Raw genomic sequence first — 24,981 nt, 5'->3', positions numbered from 1 at the left:
TGCACTTCCTAAAACAGTACACAAACCAAAACTTGGACTTCTGCAGGCTTCATGATGCAGTTCTCCATCCAAAGACTGTGTACAAAAATATTTAGTTTTGTTTTCAAAGAAATGCTTTTAAAGAAACAAATACAGGTAAGGCTGGAACAATGGGAAACTGAGAGAAACCAAAATCGGCAGACTTATCAGTCATGTGCCAAACTGAACTAAAAACTGGGAAAATAAGAAACCGAGTGAAACTGAAATGGACATATCCGTCCATTCCTGAGGACAAATGGATCTGGCTTCAGCTTCTTTGGGGAAGACCTTAGCTTGGCAAAGCAAACCACGGTGCCCTGTGCATTTCCGATCTTCCAAACCATGGTTAGCTTAAGCGTACGGTGAGGTGTAGCATCGGTGACACTGAGACAGAGAAACAACAATAAAAAGTTAGGTGAGGCCAGAAGCCCATTTCCATAGTCACTGTACAAAGCAGAGCAGACAGGAAACAGCTGTGAGATTTAAAACACCTCTCCTTTGTACAGAGTAGTGCTGTATGTGGGAACTCGCTGGAACACGGGCCTAGATTAATGGGGTGAGCTTGCCATAGAACACAGCTGGGCCTTTCATGGGGAGAAAAAGGTCTTAGCCGTAGAGAAGGGCTGCAGAAAACAGCGGAGATGAGAGTGTTTTATTTTCTCCTACGTTTCTTTGCTCATTTCCCATTGGCAGAGCCTGTGTGCTCTATTCATATCCAGGAGCCTGGCTGGATGGAACCCCCAATTTGGCAGGCAGAAAAGCTCCACTTTCTTTTATTTTCACCAAAGCAATTTTTCCTGGCCTTTCTGCCTTTGTTGAAAGTTATTGGTGGAAGAGAGAAGGGAGTTTTAAGGTTTGATTTCTCATGGTTAGGAATTCGGGGGGGGGGGGAGCAGCGGCTTGATTTTGCTTGCATTTTAATGAGGAACTATGCAATGCACACATTTCTGACCTGAAAGCACAACTATACTTCAAATTCCACACGTCTCTGAATTTTGCAACACACTTCTCCAACTCAACCATGTGTGCAAAAATGCACATATTAGGGGGACTGTGTGCATTAAAAAATGCACGCATGGGTAAAAAATCACACCCAAAAAGGTATTACGTTAGGAGAAGATTGCTTGGTATAAAAGTGCATATTAGTCAAAACTGCACACAGAAACATTATTGGGAGAAATTTGCACTAAAATGCTGATGAATCTTCATGAGCATTAAAAACAAAAATTGCAAATCACTGCAGCAATGTGAAGAACAGAATGTGAGATGGGGGGACGGGGAATGAGATACTGAGAAAAACTGAAATTGATTGAGCCATCCGTTCCCTACTCATGGTCCAGAGTAAAATATCTGAATGTTGCAGCACTTCCAGTCTCCTCTGTGGATGAGAGATTTAGCCAATGGTTGGTGGAGACGTTCGAGAATGTAGCTTGATCTTCATTTTTCAGCAAACCAGCCTGATTATTGGGCTACTAGATTGGACTAGCCCAGAAGTCCAATAGTAGTCTTCAGCTTCCTCCAGCCCCAGCATTGCCAGTGTGGTGTAGTGGTTTAGAGCGGTGGACTCGTAATCTGGTGAACCGGGTTTGCTTCCCCGCTCCTCCACATGCAGCTGCTGGGTGACCTTGGGCTAGTCACACTTCTCTGAAGTCTCTCAGCCTCACTCACCTCACAGAGTGTTTGTTGTGGGGGACAAAGGGAAAGGAGATTGTTAGCCGCTTTGAGACTCCTTAAGGGGAGTGAAAGGCGGGATATCAAATCCAAACTCCTCCTCCTCCTCTTCTTCTTCCTGCCAATGTTCAGGGGTGATGGGAGTTGTAGAGTCTTAGAATTGTAGATTTGGGAGAGACCCAAAGGATCAGCTGGTTCAACCCCCTGCAATGCAGAAATCACTGCTAGCCCTGAATCTCCCAACATTCAGTGGTACCAAATGACCCAGCTGTGGTTTAGTATTATCAGGATGTGAGGAAACTGGTGGTTGTAGTCCAACAACAAGTGGAGGTCATAGGTTAAGAACGTAAGCATAGCCCACAACTGTTTCTGTTCATTGCAACTTAGGAATTAGGAACGAATGTCCACCGTGGGGAGCTGGATGCTGACGGCCTGGCAGTTTTTATGCATCTGTGTTCCCTAGTAGGGTGGATAGTGGCAGAGGTCCCGAGTGGCACTGCCCAACCCCCTCTGGGTCCTGAGATATGCCCAACCCTGCCCACTGCTGGTGCCAGCTTTGAGATTTAAAAAAAAAATGTTTTAAAGTGGCTGCCCAGTTAAACTGCGTGCCCTTTTAATCTCTGAACAGGTTTCCTTTGGTTCTGCTGATTAATTGACTCAAATTTACAGCTCTGGAAATTAAGGTCTTGCCCCTACACTGCAAGCTTCAATCCCTTGCCTTCCCCCTTCAAGCTTGCAGGTTTGTTGAGACAGCTTAGATTTTTCTGTTCACTGACCTTGACCACCTTTGCAGGACTACAAGTCAGCAAAATTTGTGATGTTGTCATGACCATCACCTGTTTGACCAGCCCCAGAGCAGGTGGAAGCCCTGATCCCTCAAACTGTGCATGGAGGTGGCATGCCTTCACAGAGAAATGACAAAAAAGGACACCAAATAACATCTCTGTTTCCCCATTGGCCCCAGGTACTTGAACTCCCTGCCTTCATAGTGGGGCTAGGAACTTGCTGCTTTTCTGTTTAAAACAAAAGCCAAGAACCCATGGACGTCTTTGAACCTACTACAAAAAAGGTCTTGCTCAGCCATGCACAACTTGTACTATAGAGCGGTCATTCAGTACCTTGCGGAGAGTAAAGACCCAGCTAAGGTCATTGATGGCAGGGGAGATGTGCTTTCTGAGTGTGCACAGAAAAACTGCATTGGAAAAAAAGAATTTGAGAAGGAAGTGCTGAAAAGGTTTTCAGCAAATCCAAGAAAACTTGTTTTAGTTTAATTACCGTAAACAAACAAACAAAAAAGATGAAAAAAGGCATGTTCTTTGTAATTTTCCAAAATATACTTGACAATGACATGGAAGCTACTCCCTGATGTTAATTTTTTTTATTTAGCTTCCCAGTTTTCAAATGACTGAATATTTTTACAGATTTTTTTCTGAGCACTTGGGGTGAAAATAAAGTAATTTAAAACAACTGTTGTTGAGATGTTTCATTCCGAATCTGCTAGACAGAGCCAGAGAGGGTGATGACAGGTGGGTGTTCCTGCCCCCCTCACATAAATGCTGGCTATGCCCATGCAAGAACATCTGGAATTTTGCACACCAAATGCCGGTTTCTGCATTGTTTTGCCACAAGCGAAAAGGCTCGGCCTGATCTTCTGCCTGTGCCCAGAGAGAGATGTGCTGCAATTGATTCTTTGTTTTATTTGGTCCATTCATGTCAATTTCTGACGCTCCCTCGTCCCGCCTCCCTCCCTCCAGAGGATGCTCAAGGCATGGCGATTCCCAGCAGATGGCCAGCGGCTTCCTCTGCCCCCATCTTAGCACAGTCCAGGTTCCTGGGGCATCTCCTGGCCCACCTTCTGCAGCAAAACCTGCTCATGGTCCTTAGTAGGGAGATGTTGCTCTGGCACCTGTCTGTTGGGGGGGAAAAGGCAAGACATTGTCAGGGCATCTCAAGGCAGCTGCAGACTGCAGCAGTGGCGTAGCGTGGGGGGTGCAGGGGTGCCCGGCCGCACTGGGCGCAACATCTGGGGGGGGGCGCTCGCACTCTCAGCTCTCTGCCCCTACCTGGCTCACTCACTCTCTCTCACTGCAGTGCTGGCTGTGCGAATCCGATCCGAGCCGCTGGGTCGCCGCCCACTGTGGAGGGGGTGGGTGCCAGGCGTGCGGTGCGGAGAGAGAGCGAGGGACTATCTGGGGGAGGGACAGTGCAGCGGCCGCCCAGCGCAGCGCTGAGCGCGGGAGAGAACCACACCAGACCAGCCCAGGCAGCAGCAAGAAGAAGCTGGCAGCGGCGGCAGGTTAGGGGTTAGGGGGCACAAATTACTTGCCTTGCCCCGGGTTAGGGGGTGCAAATTACTTGCCTTGCCCCAGGTGCTGACAAGCCACGCTACGCCACTGGACTGCAGGGGCCATAGATTTGGACCAGGATCTCCTGCTCCTCCCTACCCCCTCCCTTTCAACTCAGTTTTATTTTTATTTTACTTTCCTTATATGGCAGCTTTCCCTCTGAAAGTCAGCTTTAATTTGCATCACTCCACATAAATGAGCAAATGTGAATTTTCTGCAAAGTTGAGTCAAATGGGTCTGCAGCCAGAATCAAACGGGCCGTTTTTGCCCCTTTTCATGCTGCTTCCGGGTATGTGGCAATGCATGCTGTCATGGTCACGCATGCCTTGACCGTGCATAAATGGGGAGTTGCCTGTGTCAGTTGCATTTCTTAGTGCAGAAAGTATCGATCTAATGCGTGGAGATCTTTCCTATTCTGATTAATACAAGAGGATTCTAGAAGCTACTCGAAGCTTCTCTGTGTGAGAGAAACAGGCAGAAGGGTCATGATTGTTTGGGTTATACCTTCTGGGAAGCTGGTTTGAACTGGTTCTCTTATGTCTTTCAATTAAGGTCATGCTGACTATAAATACAGGCCAAAAGGAGCCTGGGTTTTACTTGATCTTTCTCTCTTCCTTCTGGTGTGGTGTTCTGTACATATTATGCTTAGAGTTAAGTTTCAGTCGTGTCATAAGTTTTTGTAAGTGCTGCAACTGAGTTTCTTGTGGACAGTGCCAATCCTGAATGTACTGGATTAGTGACCATTACATTGCCTTCAGTAGCAGTAAAGCTCTGCTGGAAGAAATACAATTGCCTCTGGTCTATTTTTTGGAATCTCTGCAACATGTGAAGGTTTTCCTCCACACGTATGAAAGCCTGTGCATGGCATGGTTTACTTCCTTCTGTAAGTCGCTTGGAGGCGTATAAAGAAATTTCTTTAACAAAATCCAAATGTATTAGGAGATGTCCACTTTGGAATAAAGTATATACTTAGAAATGCATAAAATTTTGTGAGGAAACAGGCTCAAAAACATGCATTTATAAATACAAATTGTGCTTTTTGTTAATTATTTTTTTATAATGGCGGAGAAATGCGAAGATGGGATGTGCTGTGGACTCATGAATGGAGACTTGCGAAAGTTTCCCCCTGGCCATGCCTTTCCAGGAGGCCACAAACAGGGACTCACCCACTCTCAACTTCTTCGATGGTATCTGAGAGCGGCCTGTTGCGTGTCTCTGGCAGGAGGAAAGCGGCAATCCCAGACAGAATTGGGGCCGTCCCATATATGAGAGGTGGGAGGTATGGAAAATATTCCCCGGTCATTTTTACCATCGGCGCCACTATGCCCCCCACACGAGCCAGGGTGCTTCCTAGCCCCATCCCGGTCTGTCTGCAAGTGTAGAAAACAACCTTTAAAGGAGAAACCATAAAATGGTAAAAAACAAAAGGTTGGTTTATCTTGGTTCTTTAAACAAGTAAACAAATCAGAAAAAGGGAACCAAGATCTGGGTGTCTTTTTTTTGGGGGGGGGAATATTTTTTGTGGGACTTGATTATTCAGAGATGCTGCTTTGGGGGCTGAGCCACAAGTTGCTTCTTTGGGCTGAATGTCTGAACAGGCACCAATGAGCATTAAAGGCTGTAATTTAGCAGCAGAACATCTGCTTTGTATGCCAAAGGTCTCAGGTTCAATCCTTGACATCTCCAAGGAGGGTTAGGAAAGAGAGAGAGACCCCTGCCAGAAACCCTAGAGCAGCCTTTATCAACCTGCGAGTCCCCAGATGTTGTTGAACTACAGCTCCCATCATCCCTAGCTAGCAAGGCCAGAGTTCAGGAATGATGGGAGTTGTAGTCCAACAACTTCTGGGGACTCACAGGTCGAGAACCGCTGCCCTAGAGAGATATTTCTGGTTAGCATAAGGCGATACTGAGCTAGCTGGACCAATAGGCAGCGGTGTAGCATGGGGGGCACAGGGGCGGTTGCCCCAGGCACAAAATTGTTAGGGGTGTGAAATGTCAACACCCGGTGCTGCCTCAATACAGCTTTGCACTTCCGTTGCTGGGCTTTGTTGAAAACAGCTTCTCTATGCAAATCAGGAAGTGACCTCTCCAGACAATGGGGCAACTCTTCTTTTCTTATCTTGGCAGCTATGATCCCCTGGGTGATGTGGATCGCAAGCATAGTTCGTCTGTTTCCCTCCCTTCCATCCACCCCTTTGGTGTGGCCCTGATCGCTGGCAACCCACGCTACACCACTGCCAATAGGTTGTGCCATTTTAGGGGGTGTGAAGCTTCATTTTTGCAAATTTCTTCAGTGGGGGGCCTTAGAAATATGTTTTTGGGTGTGAAGAAGTCAAATCTGCTATGATTTTTGTGGTTGGACATTTAGTCCCTATGGGACTAACTCACTGTAACACAGCCTCCTGTGCTCCTAAGTTATATGAGACAGCATTAAGTGAATGTTTGTGGTCTTTGATATCTCTGATCTCTCTTTCTCACATGCAAATAGGCACCTTGCTCATGGGGCATCCAAGTAACAAGCATATTCTTAATGAGCTTTGCTACTGACCAGGCAATTATTTCTGTGACATGTTGGGTAAAAGAGATATCATACTCTAGCGATAAGAAGCCCACCGCCTCCAATTTTTCTCAAATGTTGCCAGTTGTTCCATATAATCTAAAGGGGAGGTGATAGTCCGATGTGCAGACTTACCTGATCACGGTTGGGTAGAGCTCGCCTGTGTAGAGATAGAGGCAATTAAAGGATGAAGCCAAGCATCCTTTTCCAAGCACTGCCAGGGAGGTCCTCAAGGTGTATAGATCTTGTGTAGAAAAGAGAGTCAGGAGACACATATGGGGTTATGGTGAGTTTTCCATCCCTTACACCTTGATGGTTATTTTATTTTTCCTAGCTACCAACAAGTCCAGGGAACTGCAGGGGGATCTGCAGCTAAATCACAGAAAGCATGGTGGCTAGATAGTCACCAACAGGGGACTCTACAATGTCATAGCCTCTAGACATTTGTTGCGGGAAGAAGAACAACAGAAAATGCAATTTATACTTCTTCCTGTCACTACACATTCTTTTTCTACTCTCAGATAATTCTATATTGGTTTGCAGCCTTAGGCTGAGATCCCGGGCTCACTTATCTGGGAATAAGTCCCATTGAATATAGTGGCAATTTTGAGTAAACATGCATAGGACTGCGCTGTGAATTCTGCTGATTTGAAATTATTTCTGAGTTGCTGAAACTCTCTAGATTAACACCCATTCTTTCATTGTACAGTGGTACCTCGGGTTACATACGGTTCAGGTTACACACTCCGCTAACCCAGAAATAGTGCTTCAGGTTAAGAACTTTGCTTCAGGATAAGAACAGAAATCGGGCTCCAGCGGCGCGGCAGCAGCAGGAGGCCCCATTAGCTAAAGTAGTGCTTCAGGTTAAGAACAGTTTCAGGTTAAGAACGGACCTCCGGAATGAATTAAGTACTTAACCCAAGGTACCACTGTATACTGTGTTAGTTTTATGATGTTAGCCGCCCTGAGCCCGGCTCCGGCCAGGGTGGGCGGGGTACAAATACAGATTTATTTATTATTTATTATTTTTCCTACCTTCAATGTGGGAAGACATTTCTTTGCTGTCCTCCAGAGAGCAATCTCCATTTTGAACTGGACTATTGACATTTTTAACATTTAAGGATTATTGCCTGCCTATTTTTTATCATGGCATGTCTTGAATCCTGGCAAGACTTCAATGTGAGTAAACTTCACATTTTAAGTATTCCAGAAAGCTCTCCCATCCAATTGTTCCCATCAAGGAAGCATCTACCAGAGTCAGTCTGATGGATTAACCAACAAGCAACCCTAACAAAGGAAAGCTAGCCGGTGACTGTAGCAATATAAAAGAGAAGAGGGGATTTACCAACTAAGTGCCATCGGCCGCCAAACCACCTCATGGGAATGATTTTCAGAGCAACGGGTGCAAGTGGTGGCTATGCACAGAGCCAAGCAGCGATGACTTTCACCACTTCTGCCTGACATCAGCTTACCTTGGGGCACAAATATATTGGCCAGGATGGCTAAGCCAGCCAGGATGACAGAAGAGGCCTGTGTGGTTCTCCGTCCGATGTAGCTCATCCCGATGGCGGCCCCCAGCTTGGCCGGGATGTCGATGCAGCCAAATGCCACCTGGATCAGGTAGATGCTGAAGCCAAAGTTCTGGAGGTCCATGACGAGGCCGTAGTAAGCGAAACTAGTGGCAAACCTGGAAATGGGGTGTAAAAAGGAGATGGCACAGAAAGAAAGGCAAGGGATGTGCAGGTTCTGGTTGTGGTGGGTAGCAAAATCCACACATCTCTCAGCTCCAAAAGCCATTACTTCTGACACAAAGTAATGGCTTTTGGAGCTGAGAGATGTGTGGATTTTGCTTGTTACCAATTTGACAGAATGCAACGAGATTCCAGCAGGACGTAATCTTGCATCACTCACACTGTTTATCACTCCATAGCCCTAAGATACAACCTGCCCTGGAAAAGATGCTACAAACACCAAATACAACCTTGGTTGTTGAACTTAATTCGTTCCAGGAGCCCATTTGACTCCCAAAACGGTTCGAAAACCAAAGCACGGCTTCCGATTGGCTGTAGGAGCTTCCTGCACTCAATCAGAAGCAGCGGAAGCCGCGACGGATGTTTGGCTTCTGAAAAACATTTGCAAACCTTAACACTCACTTCTGGATTTGCACCGTTCAGGAGCCAAAACGTCCGAGTACCAAGGCATTTGACAGCCAAGGTATGACCGTACCTTCTTTCTAAACTCTTCTTTTTTATATATGTGGCACAAATATATCATCTGATTTGGGGATAAACTTGTCTTCTAAAGGATCGAAGTATTGGTGTAACTCTATGAGCCGTAACATTTAATCCATTTAATCTACATAATTTTTCATAGGACTAAAGCAACTGTTCTGGAGCGGGGGTGGGGGGAGGAGGAGATCATTTGTTTTGGTTTTAGACAATGTACACTTATCTCACAGTGGATATGAAACTGGAGAGAAAGTTTGGATATATAATGCAGTAGAAAAAAGGGGTTGAACAAAAACACTCTGGAGGTGGGGGTGGGAAGTCAATACATGAAACAATGTAACTATTCAATTTGAAAACTTTTTTTGGGGGGATTTGAAATTAAATTTAAAAATTATATTGGAAAAAGGAAACTGGAGAGAAAGTGTGTGACAGCCATAGCTTTGTAAGCAGTTAGGTTAAAAATAATGTACTACTACTACTATGGGGACACGGGTGGCGCTGTGGGTTAAACCACAGAGCCTAGGACTTGCCGATCAGAAGGTCGGCGGTTTGAATCCCCGTGATGGGGTGAGCTCCCGTTGCTCGGTCCCTGCTCCTGCCAACCTAGAAGTTCGAAAGCATGTCAATGTGTAAGTAGATAAATAGGTACCGCTCCGGCGGGAAGGTAAACAGTGCTTCTGTGTGCTGCTCTGGTTCGCCATAAACAGCTTAGTCATGCTGGCCACATGACTTGGAAGCTGTCTGTGGACAAACGCCGGCTCCCACGGCCAGTAAACAAGATGAGCGCTGCAACCCCAGAGTCGGTCAGGGGTCCCTTTACCTTTAAAGCATTGGAGTCCTAAAATTTAGTAATTAGGAATTCAGCCTCTTGATGATTTTAGTGTTGCATTTTGAAAAGAATCTTAAAACCAAGTTTCTAGCCCTGGTGAGAGTATTTTAATTTTAGGAGCGGAGGGATGAAAAGTAACGGTCAAAGCGTACCAGACACTGGAAATACAACAGGAGATCCGGCGCACGGTGGGTGTACGAACTAAGCTGACGGCTGTGTAGGATGATCGTGTCAGAGACAATTCTTTCTGCATGCTAGCTTTTAAGACCTACAGGAAGAAAAGGAGAACAAATGGTTGATCTTACTCATCACTGATGCAGAAGCTTTCCTGGACTGCCCCGATTTAAGGAAAGAATGAAGGCAAAGGCTGGCAGAGGCACTGGCAGCAGAGCCTAAAGGACCTCAGGAAGTCTGCCATTGGCCTTGGGTGACTGACAACCTTCACCAGTCCTATCTCTTGAGTTTCTGAAGAGTCACCAAACCTGCTTGGGATTGTCCGTGTGTCACATAGTGCAATACTCCCTAAGAAGCGGCACGTAACCGCCAAACTCTAGGAGTACAGGGAATGACTCCCACTTGCAAAGATGGATAATGTTGGGTTCACAGTTTTTAAAATATGTGCACTCCAGTAAATACACATGTACTCAGCTGAAAAGGAGAGAAAGATAGAGTTTAGAACATGCCCAGAAATCCTGTGCTGGAGGCGTTTAAGTAGAATGTTGCCTATCTGTTAGGGTTGTTGCAAAGCTTCGGGTGGGGGGCAGGCAGGAATGGGTGGACCACTTTGAGCAGTGGGCCAAGCTGTGCACCCATCTGTCACCTGGCATCATATGATATCAGGTTCCCACCTTGAACTGCAAAGGAACGCTCCTTCCCTTTTTAAATTGGCACCTTTCCTTGCTGAATTTAAGCTGCAGCTGCAAAGGAATGCTCCATTGCCTTTGCAGCATGCATTTGGTGCTATTTGAAACTGTTGCTTTACCTGTCCTGTGCGTGTCATCATGCAATGCCAGGTGATGGACAGGTGAGTTTGTAAGCTCAGTGGCAGATGCCCTGCATGCAAAATGTCCCAGGTTCCTTCCCTGGCATTTCCAGAAAGGACTGTGAGAAACCTCGTCTTTGAAACCCTGGAGGGAGGCTGCCAGTCAGTGTAGACAATATTGGCCTAGCTAGACCACTGAGCGTTTTCTATTGTTTGTTTAATTTCTTTCTGGTTCTAACTTGCTTTTATTTGTTTTATTTCATTTTGTCAGGTCACTTTGAGACTTTATCTCTTGTATAAAGTGACAGATAGATGTAATATATAAATAATGCTGATACTAATGTTGGCAAGGAAGTGTTTTCATATGGTGCGTGTGTCCCCACCCCAATATGTTAATACATTCGTACCTTGGAAGTGAAATGGAATCCGTTCCGGAAGTCCGTTCGACTTCCAAAACATTTGGAAACCAAAGCTCCTGCAGCGAATCGGAAGCCGCAGAAGCCCTGTCAGACTTTTGGCTTCCAAAAGAACATTCGAAAACCTGAACACTCACTTCCGGGTTTCGATTGTTCGGGGGCTGATTTGTTCTGGAGCCAAGGCGTTTGAGATCCAAGGTACGAATGTATTGTGTTTTTCTTAAAGGTGCCCTCCAAATTGAGTCACATTCGAATATTTCAAAATTCAAAGATTCACATTAAAAAACAGCAACAAATCCAGCCAACATAACAGACACGGATTCACAGAATGTGCGCACTCCTTGCTTGTGAATTTGGTTGCATCAACACCCTCAATTCATCTTTGTACCTCTGTGCTGAGTTTCTCTCCCTCTTCCATTTTCCTGTTGATCTGCGCTACCCTCTTAAGAACTTTCACAGCCTGTTCCAGTTGGTTCGAGAGTATTAACCACCGTGCGGATTCTGCAAACCACCTAGGCAGGGTTAAAAAAAAGTCAAATCTCAAACTGTTGGAGACACAATCACAGTAGGACCAGTGCCCCGGGCAACTTCTGCTTTCTGCCTTAAGCATATCCAGCGCCGTGGTGCAAATATCTCTCTGGTCCCGTCCCCCCGTTTCCCAGAGTTGTTGACTTTTCTTAAGGGGGGGGGCTTCGGTCTGGCTCGTTTACATTGTGTGGTCCAATGCGTGCTCGGCGCTGCATGTAGATAAGAGATACCCGGATCGCAGCCCAGATGGCCTCCCGCGCTGCCTCCCTCTAAGCGCCCAGTGCCCCTTACCTGCCCCCATCTGGGGAAGTCCGCGCAACAGGAGGGCCGGCAAGCAGGTCAGGTGGCTTGCCGGCTGCCCCATTCTCTCTTGGTGCCAGGATTGCACAGGGCGCTTCCCTACTCTGCTCACAGACTCCCCAGGGAGGCGCGCAGGCAGTGACGAGGCCAGAGAGGGGTGGGAGAGACATGCCTGCCCTGCACCCACCCCCGATTGCACCTGCCAGGCACCTAGGCAGCCCCGGCGGGAGGGGACGCAAAGAGGCTTCCCTGAGTCGGAAGCAGTGTGTTCTGAGAGGAGTGGGCTGTCCCAGAGCTGGGAAGGGAGCAAACCCTGACTCTCAATGCAATTCTGGGCTGCATCAATAGGAGTATAGCATCTAGATCAAGGGAAGTGATAGTGCCACTGTATTCTGCTCTGGTCAGACCTCACCTGGAGTACTGTGTCCAGTTCTGGGCACCACAGTTCAAGAAGGACACTGACAAACTGGAACATGTCCAGAGGAGGGCAACCAAAATGGTCAAAGGCCTGGAAACGATGCCTTATGAGGAACGGCTAAGGGAGCTGGGCATGTTTAGCCTGGAGAAGAGGAGGTTAAGGGGTGATATGATAGCCATGTTCAAATATATAAAAGGATGTCATATAGAGGAGGGAGAAAGGTTGTTTTCTGCTGCTCCAGAGAAGCGGACACGGAGCAATGGATCCAAACTACAAGAAAGAAGATTCCACCTAAACATTAGGAAGAACTTCCTGACAGTAAGAGCTGTTCGACAGTGGAATTTGCTGCCAAGGAGTGTGGTGGAGTCTCCTACTTTGGAGGTCTTTAAGCAGAGGCTTGACAACCATATGTCAGGAGTGCTCTGATGGTGTTTCCTGCTTGGCAGGGGGTTGGACTCGATGGCCCTTGTGGTCTCTTCCAACTCTATGATTCTATGATTCTATGATTCTCCTTCCTGGACACTCAGCCTGTGGTGCCCTCCAAAATCTGGCGCCCTGGTGCCCTGCGCCACTAACGTCTGTGGGCAAGATGCCCCTGGGTGGACCAGCCCTGCTTGTAGCAGGACTGCCGGGCAAATGAGCCATTTGGCCAAATGCTCGCATAGCAGCAATTCATGGCAAAAGTCACAGGAGCTGTTGGGTGAGACCCTGGCTGCTCTCTAGGGTTTAAGGGTGTTTTCTGCAAAGGGATGATGTGTGCTCACCAGGAGTAGACAAAGAAGGCAAGAAAGGGCACTGAAACAGCGAACTGGAGCCAACGCCAGTCTGGGAGGGCGTAGGCCAGTCCAGGAAGGATGATTTGCCCGGTGGTTGCAGAATATCCCACCACAGTCCCAGCAATCGTGCGCACTTTGGTTGGTACCCACTCGAGGACTAAAGGAAACACAGAGAGAGCGAAGATCAATCATTATATAGCAACAGGGGCTGCATCTACACAGCTATAAAAAACGCTCTGCAAATGATCTGGAAAAAACGTTTTACAGCTCACAATGTAAAAATTCATTCAGTTCTAATTTCAGCTCTACAGCGCCCTCTGGTGTCACAGTGTTACAACACACATATATATTCCACTGGGATTCATACATCTCAGCGCTGTCTACACTGAGTGGCAGAGTCTGCCCAGGGTTTCAGACAAGGAGCCTCTCCCACCTCTATCTGGAGATGCCATCGGCGAATGAACCTGGGGGCCTTCTGCAGAGATGCTCTGCTACGGAGCTATGGTCCTTTTCATAAAAATAAAGTAAGATTCTAGTCTTTGTGTTTCTGGATAAAGGGCTGATCTAACTAGGAAGATAGGAATCATATAATTATATGATTATTCTTTGCAGAAGTGCATGTTTATTAAAGTAGGGGTGCAGCAAGGGTTGCCAACTCTCTTCCTGCCCTCTGCTCCTCTGCTTTTAACAGTGACTGGTTCTGCAGATATTACAAGCTGAGAATGCTGCTTTTTCTTCATCCCATAAAAAACCTTCTCTGCTCCCTTCTGCACCTTGTCAAGCTGATTTTAAGGAGCAGAAGAGCAGGCCAGGTTGTGTGTTTTTCTGGTCAGTTGGCAAATCTAGCACAGGGCAGATCAAATGAGATATTGTTTTGCATTAATTATTCCCATATGACCAAACAAGCCTGGCATTTCTCTCCCCCCACAATCCGTCTCCAATGTTTCCACATCATGTGACCCACCCACCCTTTGCGCCTCTCCGCTCTGCGTGTGATAAAGCAAATGAGAGCCAGGTATGCCAAACCAGGGGGATAAATATTTGTACAGCTCAGCAACATGCTGAGGGCAAAACACAGCTAATGGAGTCAGGAATGCAAGAAAATGCAAACACGAAAACACTCTTCCACATGCCACCATGCAAAAGCAAGCTTTCCCCTGCACCTCCCGCAGCTGTTTGGCAGGCAGAAATCCAGCAGATCTAGCTTCAGCCACTGCTCCATTTCCACACTGGAGTAAAAGCTGCACCCGTTACATAGCGACCTGTCTTGCAGGTGTTAAAAGCACCAGCCTCTAAGTCTGTGAGCGGAAATGTTTGGAATTACAGAGCAAGGGGCAGTGTGATTCAGTGGGTAGAGACAACCATGAGGCTCAATGGGTGAGCCTGATTCAGTCTCCCCTCTCTCTAACCTACCCCCCCCGGGTTTTTGTGGGGGTGGGGGAAACAGGGAGAAGGATCTTCACATTTGGGCTTAGGGTAGAAATGGAACAATGTTTTCCAGGATAGTCATTGCTGAAATTCTTTGACAACTTTTCAAATGGTTAATTCTCTTACAAGAGAGCCAGCAGTGGTTAGACAAGTGTAGAAACAGGACCAGGGAGTTCTGGGTTCAAATCCCCACTCACCACTGAAGCTGACACCCAGTTAGTCACCATCTCTTAGACTTGTTCACAGGGTTGTTGTGAGGATAAAATGGGGGAAAACCATGTACACCAATACGGGGAAGGCTCAGAATTGTGGAACCGACTTTGTTCATTGTTTAGCTACAACCCCAAGCCAGGAGCCAGGTACAAAGCAGTATCTCAGTCATGCAGAATAAAGGAACAGGGTGTTTTTTTGAACACAGGCTAAGTTCAGAACCAAGCTTCCAAGTCGTTTTACATAAAAATCCACTCCTGGTTTTCCTCCAAGCATACTCTTTCAGCAAACTAATTCTGGAGAAAAACATCTGCTGCTCTTTGTTCGAACTGCTGGGAATCAGAACTGCTGGTCCACCCACTGCAAACCACCCAGAGGCCTATTAATCGATCCCAATCTATCTTCTGCCCATCCCTGAATTGTGCACCTACTTGAGCACCTCAGAGGAAAGGCGGGCAGGGGCAGTGCTGAGGTGAAGAAAGAGCCAAGGTGATGGACACCAAAGCTCTATTTATGGGACCGGCTCTCCTGGTATGCCCCACAGAGGACCTTAAGGTCCATGAATAATCATAGTTTAGAGGTCAGATTATCCTCTACCAGGGCCTTCTCAGTGATGGCTCCAACCTGGTGGAATGCTCTGTCCCATGAGACCAGTGCCCTGCAGGATTAAACCTCCTTCCGCAGGGCCTGTAAGACAGAGCTATTCCGCCTGGCTTTCAATTTTAATTTAGCCTGATCTTTTATTCCCCTTCCTTCCCTCCCCCTCCCCTTTTTATGAAGATAACCTGCTCTGGGATCCCACAGCTAATTCTCCCCTGGCCTCCTTGCTGGCCCAAATAGGACTAATTTAGCCAGCTAGCCCTGGTGATCATCTAATGTTTATTGGATAGATTTCCCCCTAAATTGGTTTTAGAACTTTGAATTTATTGTTATTCACACTTTTATACAGTTTTTTGTTGTATCACAATTAAGTGTTTTAAATTTGTTGTTAGCCGCCCTGAGCCAGGTTTTCTAAACCGGGAAGGGCGGGGTATAAAAAAAAAATCATTATTTATTATTATTATTATTTCTCATTGGTGTCTGAATCAAGTGAAGCCATTGGCCCAGTGGCTGGATTTTAGTGGTGGGATGGGTGAGGGCCAATGAGCTGAGACTGAATGCTTACAAGATGGAGGCCCTGTGGGTGAGTAGTGCCCAAGACCAGGAATTAGATAAGAGGCCTGTTCTGGATGGCATTGAGCTACCCTTGAAGGTGCAGCCTCATAGTCTGGGGGTGGGGTGTGCTCCTGGTTTCAACATTGTCACTGGAGGACCAGTGGCTTTGATGGCTAGGACAACCATTCATGAGCTTTGCTGGATTTGCCATCTACGGCTGTTCCTGAACAGTCTGGCCACAGTGATAATCTCCAAGATAGACTACTGTAATGCATTCTGTGTGGACCCACCCTTGAAGACACCCAGATTTTGCAAAATGCAGAAGCTTGATTACTAGCCCTTAGAGACATATAACACTAGCTGCAATAACAGCTAGTTTGTTCCAGATTCAAGGTTCTTCCCAAACACAGCCAGGTGATTCTAAGGAAGTTTGCAGAGTTCCCTGATTCTCCTTCCTAGTGGCTTGGGTGAGGGTCTAAGCAGGTGTGGGAAACCTTTGGCCCTCCAGAGCTGCTGAACTACAACTCCCATCAGCCCCTGCAAGTGTGGCCAGTGGCTGAGGATGATGGCAGTTTCTCTCAGTTCCTCATGTTTCCACGGTTCATGCTCGGTTCTCCACATTTCCACATCAGTTTGTGTGAGTGTTTGCATTTTAAGCCCTCATAAATATTCAGCAGCGTTTCAGTATGAATTTCTCTTAACATACACGGTTTTGTACACACTTTTGACTGATACACATAGCTTTTAGGGTCCATTGTTGTGCACGTTGGTTGGAGAACTGGACCACAAAATTCGGAAGAGTGCTTGTTTAGAAGGATACTTTGGTTCATGTATTAGATTTTTTAAAATGAGGATTTGGTAGCTTTTTTCATAATTATATAATAATTAGAAACAAAATTGAATTTCTCCCCTTCTGTAATTGTGACCCATAGTGACCCTCAGTGAGTCTATGATTCAGTGATTAAAGCTAATAGCATAGTGGGCTGGGGAATTTTAAGCCTGGGGCCAAATGTGGCCCTCCAGGCCTCTCTATCTTACCCTCAGTCCTCTAGGCCACACCCCCTCTCCAGGCCACACCCCTCACTGTTCCTGCTTTGCACCCTGCTTGAATGCTTTTGCCTGGCTGAATTGTGCCCTTGAACTCTGATAATGCCTCTTTGCTTGCCTGGGTGAAGGATAGGGAGAGGGATGTTTGTGTGTAGAAACCTCTGGTTTTTGTGTGGCTGGAATGCTGGAATGCAGTCTGTTGTGCAAAGGTAAGAGACTCACCTGTTGCTTCACTGGTCCTCTGGTCCCTATCCCACACTGGCAGACAGCCCCTGGTAGGTGGCTCATGGAAGAACGAGACCCTCGGGCAGAATAAGGTTCCCTGCCTCTGGTGTGGAGGAATTGAATTTACCTAGCTGATGCTGAACATCATAGCCTTAAAATCATGAAACAAGATTGAAAGGGCCGATCCAACGATGTTGCTGCACTAGTGGAAACCTCTGCAACTGGCCTCCCCTCCCCAAATCTGCTCGGGAGGATCAGGAGAACCCCAAGATCAGCACATTGGCAGAAGAGGGTCGAGATTGTTCCACCTGGCAAACAGAAATGCTTCCTTGATGGAACTAGCACAAAGTTGAATTCCATCCAAAGTGGCCTTAAAGTTGCATTTAAAAATGGAGGGTTGCATTTAATGGAAGTCCTTCTCAGAGTTCACCCACTGAAATGAATAGACATGACTAACTTAGGACCATTAATAGTAACGTGTCTACTCTGAATAAAGCTTAATTGGCATCAACCCACAAATTTGAACAAAATTCGCAAGGTCCACAATCAAATTCTGAAATCTTATGAAATTTCTAATTTGTACCATTCCATCTACCTTGTCCCAGCTAGGGAATGGATGAATTTGGCTGTTTCCATTCTGTGTGAGTTTGCATACATGCAATCACTTCCACTCTAGGTTTGTGTGCGTGTTTTAATAAATGCATTTACCTTTTCTTTTCTTTTTGGCGCATTTCCTGTAAAATGCGCATTTTTTAGAACCAAAAATTCCTTTGCAAAATTTGGAAAGGTGCATCATCGAATTGATAGATGCTTTCTAATCCAGGCACCCAAGAATTGGGATGGCTTGCTTCAAAATGCAGGCCGAACCAGTTTCTCCGCCATCGCTGGGACTCTGAGCTAATGGTGCTCAACTGGCCTCATCGGACTGGGCCTTGCGACGCTTACCTAAGGACATGCAGTTCAGGATAATCCCAGAGTACGACATGCCGACCAGGAAGCGGAAGACGCAGTAGGCTGTGAGATTCGGGGAGAAAGCGGTGCACAGTCCTGCAACGGCCATCTGCAGGTAGGACCAGCTTAAAACTGGCTTGCGCCCAAATCTGCAACACAGGACACTGCATGAATATATTGCCATTGCTACAGTACCAACAATCTGAATACTAACAGCAGAACTAGTCCCAGATTCTTTTTTATGGGGGGGGGGGCAGAGTCTAGCAAGGTGCCTCTCAAGCTGCAGGTTTCCTGGATGCTAGCAACTGATTTTGGAAATGGCCTGTCTACGGCCATACTACCCTGAACACACCCGATCTTGTCTGATCTTGGAAGCTAAGCAGGGTCAGGCCTGGTTAGTACTTGAATGGGAAATGGCCTGCCAGTTTGATTTCCCACAATGCCCCTTTGCGGGAACAGTGCTGCTGAGGCCAGTGTTTCGTCAAGCCTAGTTGAGGCAGCAGTTCACGTCTTCATCTGTTCCCCTCCTCCACCTGAGTTGCTTCACCCACCAGGACTGAGTTTCTCCACCCCTGGGCAGATATATTGAACAACCACAGATACCCACCTGTCAGCTAAGCTCCCAAACACGAGAGCGCCCACCAGAACTCCCCCCATGTAAATGGACTGTGCCATCTGTCTCCGGGTCCGCAGGTTACACACCAAATCCCACTGCATGGATAGAATGGAAGAGGTTTAAAATGTAGGCAAAGCAACCCTTTCGCACAAGAAGAGGAATCACAATCCACCTGTGTCAGTCGGTTAAATGCAGTAGGTATAACATCCCACCACTAGGGGGAGGTGTGGTTCAGTGTGTCGCCCCCTAGGGGAGAACTGGGTGGTGGGAGGTCTAAAGCAGGTCTGGGGGATCTGATGCCATCTCTGATATTGTTGAATTCCCAACTCCCATCAGCCCCAGCCAGCATGGTCAGTGGTCAGGGATTATGGGAACTGTAGTCCAACAATACCCAGAGGGCCTGACAAGCTTCCCACACCTGATCTAAGCTACTACACGACTTTTAGAAGACATCTGATGGCAGCCCTGTAACTGGAGGTTTTTAATGTTTGGTGATATGTTTTTATGTGTTGGAAGCCGCCCAGAGTGTGGAGGCATGCCTCAGCACACACCCCGCTGCCCATCTGGATGTGGTCTGTGTGAGCACAAAAGAATGTGATGTGAATATTGTCAAATGGAGAGCTAGCAGTGACAGTGCCAATCATCTGGGGGGGCAGGTGGGGCTGATGCTGAGGCCCCCCTCCCAGCAGCTGGTCAGACCTCATAGTGCTGAGATTCTGTTTGAAAGGAGAGAGCCTCACACAGAGTTGTGTGCTTGCAGGATTCTGCTGTACAGTGGTACCACGGGTTAAGAACTTAATTTGTTCTGGAGGTCCGTTCTTAACCTGAAACTGTTCTTAACCTGAAGCACCACTTTAGCTAATGGGGCCTCCTGCTGCTGCTGCGTCCGCCGGAGCACAGTTTCTGTTCTCATCCGGAAGCAAAGTTCTTAACCCGAGGTACTATTTCTGGGTTAGCGGAGTCTGTAACCTGAAGCGTATGTAACCCGAGGTACCACTGTAGTTGATGATCTCTGGGTCTGCAGCAGGGGGTGCCAACTTGGCACTTGTGGGCACTATAGCACCTCTGAGGTCTTCTCTCTGGAGAAGACACCACCCCGCTTCTGCGGTTATGAGGTGGTGAGGACCACTACCCATTTCTCTGTCGAAAAGCACAGAGAGCTAAAGGAGGAAGTTGAAAGAGTGACGCTCTTTCTCACTTCCGCTTTCAGCTCTATGTGTTTTTCAAAGCTCTGGTCAATTCTGCTGGATGGGACTTTTGCCCTGATCCTTTGGAAAAGCAAAGTAGACAGGTGGTGATTTGGTGGAGTGGGGGGGGGAAGCAGTGATGAGAGCAACCGATGCCCGTGGCACTTGCTCAAAAATCCAAATGTGCCCAAAGGCCTAAAAAGGTTGTCAACCTCTGACCTCCCATGCTTCCCCCTCCTCAGTCGAATTTTCTGCATGCTGTTAGCTGATATCACACCCCCTTCCTCTTGCTCGTTGAATTAAGCTGTGAGAAAAATGGTTAACTGAAACACAGGGTTGCTGCTGCTTTAGTACATTTTACCTTTTTGCCACATTAAACTTTTATATATACATATAAAAAGAATTACTACATGAAAAACAGGCAGATGGCATGCACAGAAAACATCAGTGTGCATCAAATCATTTGAAACATTAACCTTCCTACGCTTTGGCAGTCAATGTGGCTGTTCCCTGCAGCATGAAAGCAAGTATCCTGCTGAAAGACAGCAGTAATATACATCTGGCCTAGTAACCTACTTCCAACGCTGGACAGCCAAAGTGCCTATGGAAAGTCCACAAGCCAAAGATGCACGCAATAGCCCTCTTCCACTGTTATTCCCTGGCCTCTGGTGATCAGAGGTAGACTGCTGCTGGCTGTGGCAGTTTCACTTTGCTCTTGTAGTTAGCAACTGATGGTGGCAGGATTTCAGTAGCCAAGCAAAATAAGATATAAAGCATGATGGTGATTGTATTTGCTACCTATACTGAATACGCCCCTCCCCCTTTTAAAAGCAGCCTAGCCCCCAGCCCTCCAATCTTAAGTACAGTTCTCCGTATTTCCATGCCAGGTTGCAATTTTTTAAAAAATAGTCCTCCTGAATATTCATCAGCAATTTGGTGCGAATTTCTCCCAATACAGTGATACCTTTGGTTACAGACACTTCAGGTTACAGATGCTTTAGGTTACAGACTCCGCTAACCCAGAAATAATACCTTGGGTTAAGAACTTTGCTTCAGGATGAGAACAGAAATTGTGCAGCAGCGGCACGGCGGCAGCGGGAGGCCCCATTAGCTAAAGTGGTGCTTCAGGTTAAGAACAGTTTCAGGTTAAGAATGGACCTCCAGGACGAATTAAGTTTTTAACCTGAAGTACCACTGTATTATTGATTCACATATACAAATCTTTCTGTGAAGTTTTGCCTAGTATACACGTTTTTGCAAAACAACGTTCCCTACATTTTTGCATACAATCTTCACAAGTATATATAATTTTATATGCAACTTACTCCAGTATATATGTATTTGTGTGCAGGTTGCATGTCTGGAGAATTTTGCTGTAAAATTCAGAGAAGCGCGCCGTTCAAAGGATGGTGGCTGTGATTCAGTTTGCACGTTGCTCTGGGACGTGCAAAGTTGGCAGGCTCAATTATAAATACGAACAGAATCGGCTTTCTCCCCCGTGCCTTCACTGGGGTCCCTGATTAGGAGCCTGTGAGGGCCAGCTGCTCCTCCAAGCCTTGCCACGCCCTGTCTGCTTGGGCCCAGGCTGATGAGGAACAGGCTTGCAGCCTTGAACCAGGCAAGAAAGAAGAGAGGTCTGTTCTGAGGTTTGGCACACTCCCCCAAAAGGCCACTAGCCACTTTCAGTGCCCAAATTTTCCTTGCCAGCACAATGGGCTAGGACATGGGTATGCAAACTAAGGCCCAGGGGCCAGATCCGGCCCCTTCACCTTCTAAATCTGGCCCACGGATGGTCTGTTTTTACATTAGTAGAATGTGTCCTTTTATTTAAAATGCATCTCTGGGTTATTTGTGGGGCCTGCCTGGTGTTTTTACATGAGTAGAATGTGCCCTTTTATTTAAAATGCATCTCTGGGTTATTTTTGGGGCATAGGAACTCATTCACCCCCCTTTTTCTTTTCAAAATACTGTATAGTCAGCCCCCCACAAGGTCTGAGGGACAGTGGACCGGCCCCCTGCTGAAAAAGTTTGCTGACCCCTGGGCTAGGAGATAGTTAAATTCTCCCTGCCACGGATCCTGATAATTAGCAGCTAGTTCTAGTGGGAGAAAAGACCTGCCCATTAAATGCAAAGACACATTCAACGCCATGTCCGCCTTGGCCCTCGGATGTCTCCAATTAGCAGAGACTGAGCTGGGGGGGGGCCTGTGGCCCTCTGGACTACAATCCCCACCAGTCCCAGACACCATGGGGCTGCAGGAGGATGTGGTGCAAGTCATTTATTAAATGCTTGCCTTGAAAAGCAATCCCTATGAAACATCACTGCACATGGAACCCACGTGGAATGCCGTGGCAGCCTGACCCCCATCCGACCTGCCGCCCAGGCCCTCTCACCTCCATGATGATAGTGTTGACAAAAACGCTGTTGTCATAGATCCACCCATCATAGCACGGTTCCGTGTCCACCTGTGTCACATTGTGGCTGTCATCGGCGCTGGAGTTGAGGAGGTGCCAGCGGGGTGTAACAAACCGGCGACACTTCTCCGGTTTCCCGGCCACGTCTTTGGGGATGTAGATCCACAGGAGGTCCTCCTCCACCCCTGGCTTTTGAGCAGTTCTGTTTGCATGGCCAGGGTTGGTGGCGTTGCCGGTCAGCCGGATCCGGCAGTGGTGGTCCGGGATGGCGGCGGAGAAGTTCTGCAGCAGGTTGTGGCTGGCAACCAGCAAGACAGGAGTGACCAGCAAGGCCACTTGCAGGACCTGGAAGCGGCCCATGCCCCCGATCTTCTCAAGTAGGTCGGCAAACGCCATGGTGGAAGAGGGAGGAACGTTTGGAGGGGGACGACTGAGTGGCTGGGCTCAGGAGCGATCTTTTGTGGCCGGGATCTCCGGAACGCATGCCAGCCCCAGGCAAACCCTTCCCACCCTCGCTGGAAGAAGTTTCCTCTCGCTAATTCAGGGTCAGGATCTTTCTCAAGGCAAAGCTGTGACGGCCCCCATCTTGGCCGCAGCTGAAAACATCGCAGGCCGGCCTGGCGGGGGAAATAAAAAACACATTTCCAGCAACCTGTTTTGTGAACTCAAGTCATCCCTGCAAGACTGTTCCTCACACAGGCTGTAAACTGCATGGGGTGTTTATGAGTCCCTTTTTTTCCTTGTGTGTGTGTGCCATAGCCTTGAGGGGGGAACCAATGGGGCTAGGTTTCAGAAAAGGGGGGTTGTTCTCTTCTCCATGGGATTATGCAAGCCCTAATCACTTTACTTGGGTCAAAGTTCTAATGAGGCTTTGAAGGATTAGTCCAAAAGGGATAGGAAGGAGGAGAAAATGAAGGCATTCAGTAAATGTGGGGCAGGGTGTTGCATGGAACAAGTATTAGGTTTTTTTGGGGGGGGGAGGCGTGTGGAGAAAGGAAAGAGGGGGAGCTGGCTGTGTTCTCTTGGCTACAGGAAGCATCGTTTTTTGTTTCTTGTTCCGTGCTCATAATCTTAAAAAGCGGACCGCTGGAGATCGCCTGCCCTGGAATGACAAAGGCAGGAGATGGCACAGCACTGGAGAGACTGATTGTTCTCATCAGGCAGTGGGAAGTGGCTCTGTGGTAGAGCATCTCTGTTGCAGCAGGCAGAAGGTCCGGAGTTCGATCCCCAGCACCTCTGGGTAGCACTGGGGGAGATTCCCTGTCCACAAACCCGGAGGGCTGATGCCAGTCAGTATGGACACTAGGGAGCTCCATGGACCATTGGCTCTGACTCAGCAGAAGGACATTTCCTATATTCCCCCATCAGGCTCTGATTGGTGTGTGTGCAAGCTTTTGAGCTACACAGAGCGCTTTATGATTTTGCCCCTTTCTGCCTGGGAAAGAGCTGTGTGAGGATGGAAAGCTGCCAAGAGGCAGCCCAGGTGAGGCAGCTGCTTGCACCAGTGTCACAAAGGGCCCACGTGGGGAACAGTGCCAAATTCTTATCACATGTGACTCAGTGAAATAAACGGGAGCTGCACAAATAAGGGAAGTTTATGAGCATGTGAGGCCTTCAAATTTGGTGTGGCCTTATCAATTTAAGGGGAGTGTGTGTATGTGTAGATATCAGCCAGAAACTAGCCCAGGGGGTAATGTAGCCCCCAGGCTAAAAACGCTCCTTCAACCTTGATTTATTCCCTATCTTTTTATTTGCTGGCTGAAGACACTGTACAAAGAACAGAGTTGTGATTATTAACAACCTGTCTGCTTTTTTGAAGGGGGAAAAACGGTTTCTAGCTTTTGTGGCCGAGATGCTAATGTGTGAAAAATGTGACTGCCGTGTTCTTGACAGACGCAAGTCAAAGCAGCCAAATAGTGTAGTAAAATTATGCAGCAGGGCAGTGTGCTTCATAATTTCTGCCTTCGGGGAGCGCCAGCCGCTTTGACTTCACCCCAAGTGTTGAAGCGTGGTGTTCCACTGTGTGTGGCAAAGGATTCTGGGACGTGTTCTGGGGTGTGCACTCAACACAAAGGGTACCTTGCCCAGGCCGGTTGAAGTTACCTGCTGACTCAAGTGAGTGAAGAACAAATCCCCCCAGTAGATTTAATGCTGCCTTGCAATGTGTGCTGCAGGGCAAGACTGACCTGTCCAATGAACCTTGTTCACCATTTCCAGTCATCGTCTAGAGCAGGGCCAGTGGTGGAGCAATCCGATCGGGCACCTGGGGCAGCGCGCATGCCCTGCACCCATGGGCGGGGCAAGCTGGGGCAGGAATCTCCCCCCTACAGCTGAGGGGGAAGCAGTGGGCAGACCGTCTGGGGCAGCGGGGAGCCGGTGGGCACCCAAGCCACCGCGTCACTCCCAGGAGAGACGCGTGGCTCAGGCGCACTGCAGGCCCCACGGTGAGTGCATTTTGTCACCTCCCTCAGTGGTGACACGTGCTGCAGCCTGCCCCCACCGCACCCCCCTTCCTCCAACCCTGAGCAGGGCTGTGGGCTGAGGCCAGAGGTCAAATGTGGCCCCCAGGAGTTCTCTGCCCAGCCCTTGGGACTCCTCCCAGGCCACACCCTCTCGCTGGCCCTCCTTCAGGGCTTTTGCTTGCCAGGATGTGTCCTTCAAGTCTGACTGTGTGTCTGCT

The 24,981-nt window shown here is 47.8% G+C and overlaps 1 protein-coding gene across 2 annotated transcripts; it reads right to left on the bottom strand.

Moving 5' to 3' along the window:
* Positions 1-3,055: 3,055 nt before the first annotated feature.
* Positions 3,056-23,023, bottom strand: LOC309521261 (solute carrier family 22 member 6-A-like). 2 transcript variants are annotated; one of them, XM_082203573.1, is made up of 10 exons: positions 22,281-23,021; positions 18,692-18,795; positions 18,079-18,233; positions 13,057-13,225; positions 11,435-11,558; positions 9,801-9,916; positions 8,064-8,278; positions 6,727-6,835; positions 5,201-5,404; positions 3,056-3,599 (listed from the first exon to the last, which is right to left on the bottom strand). In XM_082203573.1, exons 1-10 carry the CDS (start codon positions 22,695-22,697, stop codon positions 3,503-3,505), a joined length of 1,710 nt encoding a protein of 569 aa, XP_082059699.1. In that variant the 5' UTR covers positions 22,698-23,021; the 3' UTR covers positions 3,056-3,502. The 2 variants fall into 2 exon arrangements, with proteins under 2 accessions (XP_082059699.1, XP_082059700.1); XM_082203574.1 differs by lacking the exon at positions 3,056-3,599 and having other exon boundaries at positions 5,255-5,424; positions 22,281-23,023.
* Between the last annotated feature and the right edge of the window lie 1,958 nt (positions 23,024-24,981).

This window comes from Podarcis vaucheri, assembly GCF_965113315.1.
Source record: "Podarcis vaucheri genome assembly, chromosome: 16".
Taxonomy (NCBI): domain Eukaryota; kingdom Metazoa; phylum Chordata; class Lepidosauria; order Squamata; family Lacertidae; genus Podarcis; species Podarcis vaucheri.
This window is presented reverse-complemented; position numbering and strand designations above follow the sequence as displayed.

What these genes read in the sequence shown, in the direction of transcription:
- LOC309521261 (XM_082203573.1), bottom strand. Translation starts at nt 22,697, where the DNA reads ATGGCGTTTGCCGACCTACTTGAGAAGATCGGGGGCATGGGCCGCTTC. An exon ending in CCTGAACTGCATGTCCTTAG is followed by an intron (nt 13,226 to 18,078) that starts GTAAGCGTCGCA and finishes TGTTTCCTTTAG; the next exon opens with TCCTCGAGTGGGTACCAACC. An exon ending in CTCTACCCAACCGTGATCAG is followed by an intron (nt 5,405 to 6,726) that starts GTAAGTCTGCAC and finishes CTACACTTGCAG; the next exon opens with ACAGACCGGGATGGGGCTAG.